The 15,511-nt window shown below is 65.1% G+C and overlaps 2 protein-coding genes and 1 long non-coding RNA gene across 4 annotated transcripts in view; 2 read left to right on the top strand and 1 right to left on the bottom strand.

Moving 5' to 3' along the window:
- The first annotated feature begins 358 nt into the window (after positions 1 to 358).
- Positions 359 to 1,002, top strand: LOC119712338. The gene is made up of 3 exons (XR_005259811.1): positions 359 to 704; positions 809 to 923; positions 966 to 1,002. It is a non-coding gene; the product is annotated as an uncharacterized LOC119712338 (long non-coding RNA).
- A 4,108-nt stretch (positions 1,003 to 5,110) lies between these two features.
- Positions 5,111 to 9,152, bottom strand: PHB (prohibitin). 2 transcript variants are annotated; one of them, XM_038163412.1, is made up of 7 exons: positions 9,008 to 9,151; positions 8,433 to 8,558; positions 7,993 to 8,154; positions 7,714 to 7,856; positions 6,866 to 6,982; positions 6,093 to 6,188; positions 5,111 to 5,499 (listed from the first exon to the last, which is right to left on the bottom strand). In XM_038163412.1, exons 1-7 carry the CDS (start codon positions 9,072 to 9,074, stop codon positions 5,287 to 5,289), a joined length of 924 nt encoding a protein of 307 aa, XP_038019340.1. In that variant the 5' UTR covers positions 9,075 to 9,151; the 3' UTR covers positions 5,111 to 5,286. The 2 variants fall into 2 exon arrangements, with proteins under 2 accessions (XP_038019340.1, XP_038019341.1); XM_038163413.1 differs by lacking the exons at positions 5,111 to 5,499; positions 6,093 to 6,188 and adding an exon at positions 6,659 to 6,762 and having other exon boundaries at positions 6,796 to 6,982; positions 9,008 to 9,152.
- A 5,545-nt stretch (positions 9,153 to 14,697) lies between these two features.
- IGF2BP1 (insulin like growth factor 2 mRNA binding protein 1) overlaps positions 14,698 to 15,511 on the top strand; it is an 8,487-nt gene continuing 7,673 nt past the window's right edge. Inside the window, exon 1 of the mRNA XM_038162853.1 lies at positions 14,698 to 14,761. Coding sequence (XP_038018781.1) covers positions 14,698 to 14,761 — 64 coding nt within the window. The remainder of the gene's footprint in view (positions 14,762 to 15,511) is intronic.

The raw sequence follows: 15,511 nt of genomic DNA, 5'->3' as shown, positions 1-15,511 counted from the left end.
GTGTGCGGGAGCGCGCGCGGAGGCGGGGAGGGAGCAGACCGTGCTGTGGGTGGGGGGGAGGAGGAGGGCGAAAACACCCCGTGGCATAGGCCGAGGACAGCGGGGACGGCAGGAACGCGCGCGCGGGAGCGCGCACGGGCGGCGGCGGGCTGGGGGGGGTGACGCGCACAGAGCCAGAGGGAGGGCAGCGCGGGAGCGCGCACGGGTGGAACGGGGGCGCCCGCCGGACGCGCGCAGACGGGGGGGGGGGGGGGAAGGCGGCGCTGTGCGCATGCGCCGCCGGGGCCGTTCCCGCGCGCCCGCCCCTTTCCCGCCGCTGCTCCACCTGAGGCGGCGGCGCGCGCGGCGCAGGTGAGGCGGGGGCTGCGCATGCGCGGGGAGAGCGAGCGGGTTCGTTTCACCCCGCGCCGCTAATTAGCGACCGTGCCCTAATTAGTGCGGTCCGGTGATTGCGGGGTGCGGGGGTGAGGCTGTTGTGTGAGGGGGTTGATGGAGCGGGGGGGCGTCCCGGCTCCCCCTCAGCCCGCCCGCCCGCCCATTGCTCCGCGCGGGTAATTAGCGAGCCCGCCGTAATTAGCGCACCGAGGCGAGGCGGGCAGGCCCTGGCTGAGCCCCGGGGCCCTCAGGGCTGCTGGGGATGGCTCCTGCCCTCAGAGCTGCCCCTCGGGCCCAGGTGAGGCCCTGATCCCCTCAGCAAGGCCCAGGTGAGGCCCAGGTGAGGCCCTGATCCCCTCAGTGAGACCCAGGTGAGGCCCTGATCCCCTCAGCGAGGCCCAGGTGAGGCCCTGATCCCCTCAGCGAGGCCCAGGTGAGCCCCTCAGCAAGGCCCAGGTGAGGCCCTGATCCCCTCAGCGAGGCCCAGGTGAGGCCCTGAGCCCCTCAGCGAGGCCCAGGTGAGGCCCAGGTGAGGCCCCGAGGCCCAGGTGAGGCCCAGGTGAGGCCCTGAGCCCCTCAGCGAGGCCCAGGTGAGGCCCTGAGCCCCTCAGCGAGGCCCAGGTGAGGCCCTGAGCCCCTCAGCGAGCCCGGAGCGCTCTGCAGGAGCCGGAGCAGTCGGTGCCAAACCCCAGCTGCCGCTTGCTCTAACCTTCCTCTCCCCCTAACACGCTCATAACTACTGAACTCCAGCCTGCGGTTTGGCGATTGCACCCTGATGAGTGCGAGCCGTGCGACGAGGAGCAGCACCTCTGGCAGGTGGCCGGTGACAGGTGCGGGGCTCCCGGGGGACGTGGGGACATCCGGCTGCCCCTTGCCGGGCTGGCAGTGCCTGCTCCAGGTGCCACCTCCCCTGGGACGCTGCCGAGCCTCGGCCACAGCCCCAAAACCGCTGCTGGGGCTGTGTAGGAGGGGACAGCGCTGCTGCGGTTTGGGTTTGGCAGCCGTGGAGGAATTAGTGAGAGCAGCAGGAACCGAGAGGGGGAAGGGCACTGAGCCCTTTGGCAGCGCCGCTGTGTCCCGAGGGCTGCTCTCAGCTTTGTGTTCCTCTCCTAAATCCTTCAGTCCACGGTCTCCACCTGGGGTTTGCTTCCTCACCTGCAAATGCCCCCCTCCCCCGGCAGCGGAGGGCGCTGGGTTTGAAATTCTGCCAGGAAATCTCGGTGCCCTCGCTCCCCACGGAGTTAGAAATGCCAAATTCCAGAGGGTTGGACTTGCTGTGGATTCCCGAGCGTGAAGCCCGGGCCTGAGCTGCCGCTGCCGAGCGGGACTGGGGCCCAGAGAGGCAAAGTTCAGGAGGGAGTTAAAAGGGCAGGGCAGGCTGGGGAAGCCCCGGGACGGGATCAGAACAATGCTCCCCGTTTTCCTCCTTGCCCAGCTGTTCCTGGAGCAGCAGGGGACACGATGATCCAGCCGGGGCTGTCCCAGTCTCTGCACCTGGAGTGCCTGGACACTGCTGCCTCTCAGCCCGGCACCCTGAGCAGTGCAGCTCCTGGAGGAGAAACGGTGTTGGGGCAGGTGCTGCTGCTGCTGGGGAACTCTGGGTGAGGATGTGCTGGAATTCCCTGCCTTGGAGAGGGAAGGAAGAAGAATTCGGGGGATTTTTTTGTTCCTTGGAAGGTGAAGCAGTGACAGAGCCCCTTTTCCTCGAGTCACGCTGGTTCTGGCTATCAGAGGTACTTCTGGCCCTGCTCTGGCCCTGGGCTGCTCCTCTCCTGCATTTCCCTTCTCTCCAGGTGCCACCAGCGTTGAAAACCGCTCCTGTGCCAGGTGAAGGTGACACAAATCTTCATTTCCTCCTGAGCCCCTGCGGTCCCTCGGCTGTGGGTGGCATTGGCCTCCCCCACAAACCAGATTTTGTTTTGTCCGAGCAGCTTAGGGCCTTTCAGGGTGAAAGAAGTGCAGCAGAAGTGGAGAACGTGCTGGGCCCGGGCTGCGGGCTCAGCGGAACGCGCTGTCACCCACCTGCACGGCGCTCAGGGGCCGGGACGTGCTGGGCTTGCTGAGAAAGCAGATTTGAGTTACTGTGGGGTGCAGGGAGCTCTGCTCGGGGATCAGCAGCGGCTGTGGGGAGAGGGGATCGCTCAGAGAGGGACGGATCTCACTGGGAAATGAACAGATCTCACTGAGAAATGAACAGATCTCACTCAGGGGCACAGATCTCACTGAGAAATGAACAGATCCTATCACTCAGAGAGGAACAGATCTCCTCACTCCCTCAGGGGCACAGATCTCGCCCAGAAATGAACAAATCTCCCTCAGAGGGGTACAGATGTCCCTCATTCAGGGGTGTCCCTCACTCAGAAGTTGCCGTGCCGTGGGCAGGCTCGGGGCTCTGCCTGCTCCCACACGGCTTTTAGGGCTGGAATGTTCTGGCAGTGCCCAGCCCTGCGGGGCCACGGGAGGAGCTGTGCTGCTCAGGGGCCTGGCTGGGAGCTCTGGGCTCCTCATCCTGTTCCTGACAGGAGGATCCTTGGGAAACTCCTGGAGCAGCCCTGGCCCTGCCTCGTCCCTGTTCCTGACAGGAGGATCCTTGGGAAACCTCCTGGAGCAGCTCTGGGCTCCTCATCCCTGTTCCTGACAGGAGGATCCTTGGAAAACTCCCCCTGAAGCAGCCCTGGCCCTGCCTCATCCCGTTCCTGACAGGAGGATCCTTGGGAATCTCTCCTGGCCCTTCACCCCGTGCCTGGTGGTTTGTGAGGCCTCCAAACGCTGCTGGTTCTGCCTCTGGCACAGCCTGGGCCAGGCAGGACCTGACACCTCTGGGACAATTTCTCCTTCCCCGAAAGAGAAGAGCCTTCGGAGCTGCTCAAGGATCCTGGAGAGGGAAACTGAGGCACAGCCAGGCTCCAGGTTTATCCTGCAGATCTGCTCAGGATGCCCTGGAGCAACGGGAGAGGAAGCTGAAGGGGAACAAAGGGATTTTCCTGCTGGCTTCTGCCACAGGAAGCCCTGGGAGCCACCGCCGAGCCCAGAGGCTTTGAGGTCGCTGCAGAGCAGAAGTTCCAGCAGAGGAAATTCCTGTTCCCTTTCCCAGTCTGGTGTAAAAGCACAATTAAAGATGAATTGCCTCCAGGCAGCAGAGCTCACAGCCAGCAGCACCTCCTGGTGCTGGGGAGCGCGGGCTGTTCCTTCTCTCGACTGCACCATCAGAGCCAGCAGCCTCTGCAAAAAACACCAAAAAATTAAATCCCCCTTCGGCCAGCCTCGGCTTTGTGCTCTTTTATTTTTTTTCCTTTTAAAGTTGACCACAGAACAGATTCCTCACGGGGAAGTTCTAAAGTCCGTGCTGGAGCAATCATTAAATGAAAAGGTCACCACAGCAGGTGCTGGACACTGCTGTCCCCGGGGGAAAGGACACCTCTGCTCACAGCAGCAGCAGAGGAGGGCAGGGGGAATTATCCCGGGTTTGGGCCCTGCCTCACCTGGGGGATGATTCCAGCCGGCTCCAGGGCAGGAATTATCCCGGGTTTGGGCCCTGCCTCACCTGGGGGATGATTCCAGCTGGCTCCAGGGCAGGAATTATCCCGGGTTTGGGCCCTGCCTCACCTGGGGGATGATTCCAGCCGGCTCCAGGGCAGGAATTATCCCGGGTTTGGGCCCTGCCTCACCTGGGGGATGATTCCAGCCGGCTCCAGGGCAGGAATTATCCCGGGTTTGGGCCCTGCCTCACCTGGGGGATGATTCCAGCCGGCTCCAGGGCAGGAATTATCCCGGGTTTGGGCCCTGCCTCACCTGGGGGATGATTCCAACTCCCTCCAGGGCAGGAATTATCCCGGGTTTGGGCCCTGCCCCAGCCGGGGCAGCTCCAGCCCGGCTGCAGCAGAGGCAGGTGCCCGTCCCAGTGCCCAGCAGCTCCCGGCTGCCCCAGGTGCTCTTACCTGCTGGCAGCAGTCCGGGCAGACTCTCATCCCAGGCTCTGAAGGTGTCAGCATCGATCCCTCTTTGCCGGGACCTCCCCCAGCCACCCCAGCCCGAGCAGCAGCCGTGCCCCAGCGAGCCCAGCCGTCACCTCTCCTGAGACAGCAGCACGAAAAAAGGCAACGACCCAGGGTGCCAGCCTTGGGACTGTGACATTTATTGAAGGCTGCTTACACAATCTCGCCCTCCTCGCAACTCCCCTTCCCTCGGGAAAACCAGCAGGGATGGCACAGAGCATTTCTGCCCCGGGAGCAGCGAGGGGCTGGCACAGGAGCCCATGGGGCAGGACAGGGACAGCTCAGGGGCGAGGAGAGGACATCCCCACTGCCAGAAGGGTTCCTGCGCACAGCCACAGGGAATCTCTGCTCCTGTCACCCCCACAGAGCCCTTGCCCTGAGCTGAGGTGTCCCCAGGCTCTCGGGTGACACCTGAAGGACTGGCGTGGCTGAGGGCCCTGAGCTGAGGTGTCCCCAGGCTCTCGGGTGACACCTGAAGGACTGGCGTGGCTGAGGGCCCTGAGCATCCCTGTCCCAGCCCAGCCAGCCTGAAGGCACTGAGGCAGCTCTGAGCCCTGACTGAGTCCCGTGGCCGGGGACTCACCTGGGCTCCATCCCAGAGAAACTGCTCCCGCTGCTCCAACTGCCCGGAAAGGGGCAATTCCCACATCTCACTTTCCCAATTCCCCAATTTTCCTGAACTCCCACGCTCAGAGCCCCGAAGGCAGCGCTGAGACCGCACAGGGGAGGAACGGCAGGCCTGGTGTCGCGAGCGTTCGCTTTTATTTGATTACCCATCCAAAAAAAAAAAAACAAACCCTCCAATTTCCAAATTTCCGTTTCCTCCGCGAGGAAATTCCAATGATTTTTTTTTGTTTGTTTGTTTTCCCCCTGGTTTTTTTTTTTGGTGTTTCCCCGGCGCGGGCGGGGCGGGGGCTCACTGGGGCAGCTGCAGCAGCACGGACTGGCCCGAGGGCAGGTAGGTGATGTTGCGCGAGCGCGAGAGCTGGTAGGCGATGTCCTCGGCCGCCTCCAGCTTGCGCAGCTCGATCAGCCCGTCCCCCGCCGTGGCCAGCGAGTTGGCGATCAGCTCCGCCGCCTTGGAGTCGCCCTCCGCGGAGATGACGGCGGCCTTCTTCTGCTGCTCGGCCTGCGGGACAGCGGGAATGGACGGACGGACGGACGGACAGAGCTGCCCCAAAGGGCTTCCCAAGGGGAATGGATGGATGGATGGACGGACAGAGCTGCACCGACCCACGGGGCTTCCCAATGGGAATGGATGGATGGATGGACGGACAGAGCTGCCCCAAAGGGCTTCCCAGTGGGAATGGATGGACGGACAGACAGACAGATGGGAATGGATGGATGGACGGACAGACAGAGCTGCGCCGCGGGGCTTCCCAGTGGGAATGGATGGATGGACAGACAGACAGATGGGAATGGACAGACAGACAGACAGAGCTGCCCCATGGGGCTTCCCAGTGGGAATGGATGGATGGACGGACAGACAGATGGGAATGGACAGACAGACAGACAGAGCTGCCCCATGGGGCTTCCCAGTGGGAATGGATGGATGGATGGACAGATAGATGGGAATGGATGGATGGACAGACAGACAGAGCTGTGCCGCCCTGTGGGGCTTCCCAATGGGAATGGATGGATGGACGGACAGACAGAGGGGAATGGATGGATGGACGGACAGACAGAGCTGCCCCGCGGGGCTTCCCAGTGGGAACGGGGTACCTTCTCCACGATGAACCGGGCCCGCTCTGCCTCCTGCTGCGCCACCTGCTTCATCTCCACCGCCTCCGTGAACTCCTTGCCGAAGGTCAGGTGGGTCTGGGGGCACAAACCAAAGCAGGTCACGGCAGGGACCTGCAGCTCTGCTGGACACTGACACCAGGATGGGACAGAAACCAGGATCTCCGGAAGAAATCCCACCGGGATCCCATACCCGATCCTAGGGGAAAGCTCCAGAAACAAAGTGTCCAAATTCCCTTCGGCAGAGACAAAGTCACCTTCTGCAGAGGCCCTGTGCTCCCGGCAGGAGACATTTTATTTCTGAAGGGAGCTGCGAGGGCAGAGCTCCCTCCTTGGATATCAGCAGAGGAAACAGTGGGAATTTGCTGCTATCCCAGTGGGAATTCTCCGCTCTCCCAGTGGGAATTCTCCCTCAGGTGCTTCCAGGGGTGCCTGTGGAGCCGCTGCCCAATCCCAAAGCACTTGCAGCCCAACCCATCCCCCTCGGCAGCTCCTGGGGGGCTACAAAGCCCCTGCACAGGGAGGGCCGAGGCCACCCAGAGGCCACCAAGGGCTGCCCAAGGTCACGGCGACAACACCAGAGCTGTGACCACGACGTCCCTCCAAACACAGCCACACGTGTCCAAGTGTCCAGCCCGCCATGCTCTGCCACCCGGGGGTCCCCTCCTGTCCCCGCTCTAGCCACCCAGGGGTCCCCCCCGTCCCCACGCTCTGCCACCCAGGGGTCCCCCCGTCCCCGGGCAGGCAGAGCTCACCAGGGACACGTCGTCCAGGATGAGGCCGAAGGTGGCCGCGCGCTCGGTGAGGTCCTCGCTGACCTGCCGGGACACCAGCTCCCGCTGCGTGATCAGCTCGCCGGCGTCAAAGCGGGCCTGCAACGGCAGGGAACCGGATGGGACGGGATGGGACGGGATGGACACCTCTGGGAACGGGACAGACACCACTGGGAACGGGATGGAATGGGATGGACACCACTGGGAATGGGACGGGATGGGATGGACACCGCTGGGAATGGGATGGGATGCATGCTGCTGGGAACAGGATGGACACTGAACAGATGGACACTGCTGAGAATGGGATGGAACGGGATGGACACCACTGGGAAGAGGATGGAACGGGATGGACGCCGCTGGGAAGAGGATGGAACGGGATGGACGCCGCTGGGAAGAGGATGGAACGGGATGGACGCCGCTGGGAAGAGGATGGAACGGGATGGATGCCGCTGGGAAGAGGATGGAACGGGATGGACGCCGCTGGGAACGGGATGGAACAGGATGGATGCCACTGGGAACGGGATGGAACAGGATGGACGCCGCTGGGAACGGGATGGAACAGGATGGAATGGGACGGACGCCGCTAGGAGCAGGTGGTGACCGGACACAGCCCCACGCTGCACCAGCGAGGACGGCAGCAGGAACTGCCCCACGGAAAGGCCCTCCCAGGGAGGTTTGGAGTCGCCACCCCTGGAAGTGTCCAAGGCCAGGCCGGGTGGGGCTGGGAGCCCACAGCAGGGCTGGAGCTGGCTGAGCTTCCAGCTGCCTCCCCCCAAACCGGGCTGAACTCCGCGATGCCAGCAGAGCCCAGCGGCCCAGGGCGCGCTCACCACCACGGACTTGAGGATCTCGGTGGTGATGGAGGGCAGCACGCGCTCGTCGTAGTCCTCGCCGATGCTGGTGAAGATGCGCGGCAGCTGCGCCGTCACGGGCCGGAACAGGATCCGCAGCGTGATGTTCACGTTCTGCAGGTCTGAGCAGGAGCAGCGCCTCCTCAGCAGCTGCCCCGAGCCCCGGCGCTGCTGCGGGAGCAGGGAGCAGCTCCCCAGCAAACACCCCAGCTCCGCTCTGCCACGGAAAACGGGCTGGTTCCGCCGCCCCAGACCCACCTTTGCTGCCGGTGATGACGGGGACGTTGCGGGGCCGCGAGCGGCAGTCGAAGATGATGGGCTTCTGCACCCAGGGGATCAGGAAATGGGTGCCCTCGCCCACCACCACGTCCTGCACCCCCCGGAAGCGGTCGAAGATCACAGCTCTGTGCCCTGCGTCCACTGCGGGGGGGAAAGAGCACTCAGGGCTGCTGCTGCGGCGTTCAGACGCTCAATTAACGGCACAGCTTAATTAACGGCATCGTTTGGAGCAAGGGGAAGCTGCAGGTGGAGCTCCAGGGCCCCCCAGTCTGCTGTGTGAGTTTGGAGGAAGGAGCTGGCGGTGCTCGCGGCACTGCAGCCCTCAGGCTGTGTCTAGCGGGCAATAACAGCACCGAGAGGCCAGGGCTTGCACAGAAACACGAAGCGAAGCCATCGGGGCCCCGGCCCGTCCCACTCACCGTTGTAAAGAGCCGAGTTGACGACTCCCCCCGCCACAGCCAGGCCCAGGCCGAGCTTCCCGATGCTCTCGAACACCTTGGCAGCCATCTCACCGCTCCAGCCGCAGCCCCCGCTCCAGAGCCCGCCTGAAAAACCCCAGAACGCTGAAACCGCACCGGGCACGGCCGGGGCAGCGACCCCTGCCCTGCCCGGACCCCGAACCTCACCGGGCACGGCCGGGGCTGCGACCCCTGCCCCGAGCCCGAACCGCACCGGGGGCTCCTTCTGCCCCACAAACACCTCGGCCCCGGGGGTCTCCAGCCCCGGGGGTCTCCCTGCCGTGACCCTCCCCGGGCTCGGACCCCGCCCCACCCAGGTGTCCCGCACACCCCGGCCCCGCGCCCCGCACGCCCCCCGGGCCTCCCCCTCCCCGCTCCCGCCTAGGCCGCTCGCCCCCGGCACGACCCCAGGGGCCAAGGCCTCGCTGTCTCCGCCCTGCCCGCCCGCCTCAGGCCGCGGCTCGGCTCGGTTGGCTCGGTTTGCCCGGTGCCCCGGACCCACCGCCGCCCTCCCTCGCCGCCGCCGCGCCGCTGACCTCCACATGAATCCGCGGCCGCCCCCCCAGCGCGCCTGTGCGCCGCGCCAAGACGCGCGCTCCTCATTGGCCGCGCCCCCCGGGGCTCTCTGGGACATGTCGTTCTCTGCCGCCGTGCCCGCTGCGGGCTCGCCTACAGATCCCGGTGTGCCCCGCGGCGGCCCGCCGGCTGAGCAAGGCCGCGCGCTATTGGCTGGAGCGGCGCGCTGCGCGCTAGGGCTCTTGGGAGATGTAGTCCTGGCGGGGAAAGGCACGTGGGGGGCGTGCGGGGACAGGGGACATGCGGGGACACGGGATATGCGGGGGGCAGGGGACATGCGGGGACACACGGGACATGCGGGGACACGGGACATGCGGGGGGCAGGGGACATGCGGGGACAGGGGACATGCGGGGATTCCCACGGATATCTGAGATATTTCCACTCATTGGTGGGATCCCTCCTCCAGAATGAGAGATTCCCAGGAAATCTGAGATATTTCCATGGATATCCGACATATTTCCATGGATATTTGGGATTATTTCCATGCATTGACGGGATCCCCTCTGCAGTGACAGATTCCCACGGATATTCCAGATATTTCCATGGATATTTGGGATTATTTCCATGCATTGACGGGATCCCCTCTGCAGTGACAGATTCCCACGGATATTCCAGATATTTCCATGGATATCTGAGGTTATTTCCATGCATTGACAGGATCCCCTCTCCAGTAACAGATTCCCACGGATATCTGAGATATTTCCATGGATATTTGGGACTATTTCCATGCCTTGACGGGATCCCCTCTCCAGTGACAGATTCCCATGGATATTCCCACAGAAATGTGGGATGTTTCCGCTCTCAGCCTTCCCTGCTCCAGTCTAACCAGGCCCAGCTCCCTCTCTCTCCTCACCCGAGCTGCTCCAGAGCCCAAATCCTTTCTGCGGCCTCCCTCGGGCCCTTTCCAGCAGCTCCTCGTCTTTCCTGAGCCGCGGGCACCGGGATTTGATGTCCCCCCGGTCCCCGGAGCCGCTAGAGGGAAGCAGCGCTCTCCCTTTGGCTCCGGGAATGCCGAAAAACGGGAAAAAAGGGGAAAAAAACCCCACCCGAGCCCCGCGGCCGCGGCGCGTTCCGCTGCCGGGTGACCCCTTTGGATCCAGCCGGGAAAATCCCACGAATCTGGGATTTATGGATCGGGATTTGCACCCCCCTGAGCTCTGCTCCTCACTCGGGCTGGGTTCATTTCCCATTCCCGATCCCTTCCCAATCCCGTTCCCTTTCCCATGTGAGATGAGCTCTCCCCATTCCCGTTCCCATTCCCGATCCCTTCCCAATCCCATTCCCGTTCCCAATCCCATTCCCGTTCCCATTTCCGATCCCTTCCCAGTCCCATTCCCGTTCCCAATCCCAATCCCATTCCTGTTCCCAATCCCGTTCCCGTTCCCGTTCCCAATCCCTTCCCAATCCCAATCCCATTCCCATTCCAAATCCCGTTTTCCCGTTCCCAATCCCATTCCTCTTCCTTTTCCCATTCCCCTCCCCGTTCCCGGTTCCATCCCCAATCCCAATCCCATCCCTGTTCCCATGCCCATTCCCCAAAATGCACCCCAAAATCGAGCCGGGAGCCCGTTCTCGGGGATAGCACCCCAAAATCGAGCCGGGAGCCCTCTCTCGGGGTGGCTGTGGGGTTGCACCCCAAAATCGAGCCGGGAGCCCGCTCTCGGGGATGGCACCCCAAAATCGAGCCGGGAGCCCTCTCTCGGGGTGGCGGCAGAGCCGCAGCCCCCGGGCCCCCCCCGAGCCCTCGGTCCCGTTTTGGGGGACATTTCCTGGCAGCGCGGGCGACTCAAGAAGGGCTCATTGTCCCCCCCGGGCCGGGAACAAAGCGCCTCCTCTTCCTCTTCTTCCTCCTCTTCCTCCTCTTCCTCCTCTTCCTCCTCTTCCTCTTCTTCCTCCTCTTCCTCCTCCTCTCCTCCCCCGCTCCCGAAGCCCCGCGGCACGAACGCGCCGAGGCTCCCGGGGCCGGGGGGGCCCGCGGGGATTCCGGGGGGATGGGGGGCAGGATTGGGGGCTTCTCCACCCCAAATCCGGTGTGGGGCTGCTGCTGATCCCACTCCCACCCACCCCGGCCTTCGGGGGTCCCGGCCCTTCCCGGGGGTCCCAGCTCAGCTCAGTCCGAGGGTCCCAGCCCTGCCCAGGGGGGTCCCAGCCCTTCCTGAGGGTCCCAGACCAGCCCAGGGGGGGTCCCAGACTTTCCCGGGGGTCCCAGATTTTCCCGGGGGGTCCCAGCCCAGCCCGGGGGTCCCAGCCCTTCCCGGGGGTCCCAGCCCAGCCCGGGGGGTCCCAGCCCTTCCCCGGGGTCCCAGCCCTTCCCGGGGGGTCCCAGCCCTTCCCCGGGGTCCCAGCCCAGCCCGGGGGTCCCAGCCCTTCCCGGGGGTCCCAGCCCTTCCCGGGGGTCCCAGCCCTTCCCGGGGGGTCCCAGCCCAGCCCCGCGCCCGGCACAATCCCGAATTAAGCTCAATAAGCGTTTAAATTCAATTAGTGAACCCGCATGAAAGCCCTGCGAGGACGCGGCTCGGGGTGGAAACGGCCTTAATGTGATTTCGGCCGAGTTCCCTGCCGCGATTTGCAAGTCAGAGAAATCGAATTAGGGCCGCTCGCGTTCTGAACCCTGTCCGCAGTGCAGCCCCGTTAATCTGCTTTGAAAGCCAGCCTGCCTTCCGCTCAGACGGCTCCACCCGCCTGGCCCCGGGGAAGCCAAAAACCCCCCGGGAGGGCACCGGGACCCCCGGCAGCCCCGATCCGGGGCTGGGAGACGGCGGAGGGTTTGGGGAGCAGCGGGATTGTCCCCGCTGCCATCAGGGGGTGCAGCCCCGAGCTGAGCCCCCCGTGCCGGGCTGGGCGGTGCCCGCGGAGCCGCGCTGGGAAGGGGAACGGGAATGGGAACGGGAATGATTCCCTCCCGGGATAAATCCTGCCCTCCCGGCCGCAGCCCCCCCGCGGCCGGACAAAGGCCCTTCAGTGCGGCGTCCCCCGCTGCCCGAGGGGCCGGAGCCGCTTCCGCCGCCGCGGGGGCTCCGAGGGCCCCGGTGCCGCCGGTGCCGGCCGGGCTGAGCATCCCGGTGCGGCCGTTTCCAGGGATACCGCCCGGGGGTCAGCGAGGGCTCTGCGATGTTCCGGGGCTCCCGTGGCGCCCGTAATTGCTCATTTGTTCCGTGCAATTAGTCCCAGGTGCGTGTCCGCGCCCGGGCGACCCCGGCGGGTCCCCCCTGGTTCCGTTCCAAGGCTCGGGATCGATCGGGAACGGGAGAGTCCGCGCCCAGCGCCGAGCCGCGGGCACGGCCCCGCCCCGGGACCCTGTCCGAGTCCCTGTCCCCATCCCTGTCCCTGCCCTGTCCCTGTCCCCATCCCTGTCCCTGTTCCTGTACCTGTCCCTGCCCTGTCCATGTTCCTGTCCGAGTCCCTGTCCCTGCTCATTCCCATGCGGGAGGAATGGGATGGGATGGGATGGGATGGGATGGGATCCATGGGATGGGATGGGATGGGATGGGATGGGATGGGATCCATGGGATGGGATCCATGGGATGGGATGGGATCCATGGGATGGGATCCATGGGATGGGGTGGGATCCATGGGATGGGATGAGATGGGATGGGATCCATGGGATGGGGTGGGATCCATGGGATGGGATGGGATCCATGGGATGGGATCCATGGGATGGGGTGGGATCCATGGGATGGGATCCATGGGATGGGGTGGGATCCATGGGATGGGATGGGATGGGATCCATGGGATGGGATCCATGGGATGGGATGGGATCCATGGGATGGGGTGGGATCCATGGGATGGGATCCATGGGATGGGATGGGATGGGATCCATGGGGTGGGATCCATGGGGTGGGATCCATGGGATGGGTGGGATGGGGGACGCTGTGGCCCCCCCAGGCTGCGCAGCCCTTTGGGGCACAGGATCCGCCCGGCGCATCCCGGGGCCCGCAGGAATCCCTGGAAACGCCTCCCGCCCGTTTTCCTGTGTCTCGCAGCGGCCGCCGGGGGGAACAATCCGGCGCTTTGTGGAGCCGCAGCCGGCCCGGGGTCAGGGAGCCCCCGACGCCTCCCGCGCCTCGGGCACAGCCCGGGGGGACAGCGCGGGGCCCCTCGGCTGCGAGGGAGGGCGGGGGGCAGGGAGAGACCGGGGGCGCGGGCACCGCGGGGGGGTCACAGATATCGGGGGGCCACAGACACTGGGGGGGTCACAGATATCGGGGGTCACAGATAACGGAGGTCACAGACACTGGGGGGGTCACAGATATCGGGGGTCACAGACATCAGGGTGACAGATATCGGGGGGTCACAGATATCGGGATCACAAACCCTCAGGGGTCACAGATATCAGGATCGCAGACTTTGGGGGTCACAGACATCGGGGGGGTCACAAATATCGGGCGATCACAGGTATGAGGATCACAGACACTGGGGGGGTCACAGGTATCGGGGGTCACAGACATCGGGGGTCACTCCTGGGGGGCTCCCATCCCCTGTTTCCCCCCCCAGCACAGCCTCCTCCTTCAGCAGCCGCCCGGGCGGCCCGCGGGGGGGTTCGGCGGCCCATGGGGGGCTCGCCAGCCCCAGCCCTGTCTGAGCCCCCCCGGCGCTTCCATTTCTCGGCTGCGGCGCTGCCAGGCCGGGCCCTTTCGCTGCCAAGCGCGCCCGCAGCGCTCCCCGGGGTCCCTTCCCGCATGGCTCCGTCCCAGCGTTGCCATTCCCCGGCACCGAGAGGCTCCCGGGGGGGATCCCCCGCCGCCTCCCCCGAATCCGGGGCGCGCTAATTGCCCGCCATTGATCCCCCAAATTCCCCGCTGACTCCCATTAGGGCGGGCCGGCGGCTCCTGGGGAAGGGGCGGCACGGATCCAGCCGCGCTCGGAGCACGGGGAACCGAAGTGGAAAAGCCGCTTTTGGGGTGCAGGAAGGGGTCCCCTGGAGCAAAGTTTGTGTCAAAATCTGCCCTCGGCTGCGGGAAAACCCTTGGGAGAGCCACCGGTCACCGCGAGGAGATGGAGCCCCGCGCCTGAACTGTCCCTGGGGAAAAGCAGCCCCGGACACTTTTTTGTTGTTGCTGGTTTTTGGAAGGCGCGGGGCATTCCCAGCCCTTGGAGCGGCTCCCGGGGCCAGCACCGGACGCGGGTTTTGCCCGAGAGGCAAAAATCCTTTCTGAGCGCTGGGAAATCCTGGCTCAGGGATGTGGGGGAGCCCCCGCGCTGCCCCCCGAGCCCTCGGGCGGGGATGGAGCCGCCGCTGCGCCAGGAATTGTCCCTGGCAGATCCCGGTCCCTCCCCGCTGACTGGAAGGAGCCCGGAGCAGCTGGATTAATAATGACGATTGATAAACGATTGATAAATGATCGATAAAATCAGCTCCGGCTGCTGCCCAGGCAGACTCAGCACCCAGAACCTCCCCAGGGAGGGTGGCTGCCCCAAATCCGGGCTGATCTCCCCGGACGAGCCCACCCGGCTCCTCGCCAGCCCCCTGCCCTCACCCCCGGCTGGGGAGGGGGCTCCAAGCCCCCCGAGCACCCCCGGCGGCTCAGCGGGCTCGGGACGCGCCCCAGCAGCTCGGCACGGATGGAACCCCCCGGCAGCCGGAGCCGGGGAAATTCCAGCCCGCATTTCCAGGAAGGCTCCGGGGATCTGCCGGGCAGGAGAGCAGCCATGGGCGAGCGAGCCAGGAGGGTGAAGGAGGCTGCCCGGGAAGGAGGAGCGCGCTCCGATCGGGGTCAGCGGGCCAGGGCAGGGCCGAGCCGCCCCGATGGAGCATCCCCGGCCCGGAGAGGGAGCCGCGCTCCCGGAGCAGGCTGCAGATGGGCAGGGAAGGGAGACAGCCAGCGCTGCCGCTCGGGGCCGTAAATTACCCTGCAGGTTTCCTAATGGGACCCTGATTTATCTCCTGCCTCTGTCTGGACTAATTGAGTTCATTCCGCTCGGTGATTCATGCCGTGGAAATGGGTTCCAGGGAAAATGGGACCTCAAGCGGCTTCAGCAAATCCCGGTGCTGCGGGCCCGGGAGCCGGAATGCTTCCAGGAGCGGCGGATCCGCGGGGGCAGCGCCCCGGCCCGTCCCTCACTGCCGCGGCGCCGCTCGCGTTTCACCGGGGCTGCCGGGAGGGCCCGGGGGCGAAACCGGGGCCGGAGAGACCCCCTGAGCCCCCCGGGCTGGGGGAGCTGGGGCTCGCTGCCCCCGGGAGGGACCCCGGGTCTGTCCTGGAACATCCCGGGGTGCGGAGGGACAGGGGAGGGGAAAGCCCGGGAAAGCACAGGAGGGGAAACGGGGATGGAGGATGGATGGATCCATGGATGGATGATGGATGGATGATGGATGATGGATGGATGGATGGATGATGGATGATGGATGGATCCATGGATCCATGGATGGATGATGGATGGATGATGGATGATGGATGGATGGATGGATGATGGATGATGGATGGATCCATGGATCCATGGATGGATGGATGATGGATGATGG

The sequence above is a fragment of the Motacilla alba genome, chromosome 27 (genome assembly GCF_015832195.1).
Source record: "Motacilla alba alba isolate MOTALB_02 chromosome 27, Motacilla_alba_V1.0_pri, whole genome shotgun sequence".
NCBI classification, from domain to species: domain Eukaryota; kingdom Metazoa; phylum Chordata; class Aves; order Passeriformes; family Motacillidae; genus Motacilla; species Motacilla alba.
Note: the sequence above shows the minus strand (reverse complement) of the source record. Positions and strands in the feature narration are given on the sequence as shown.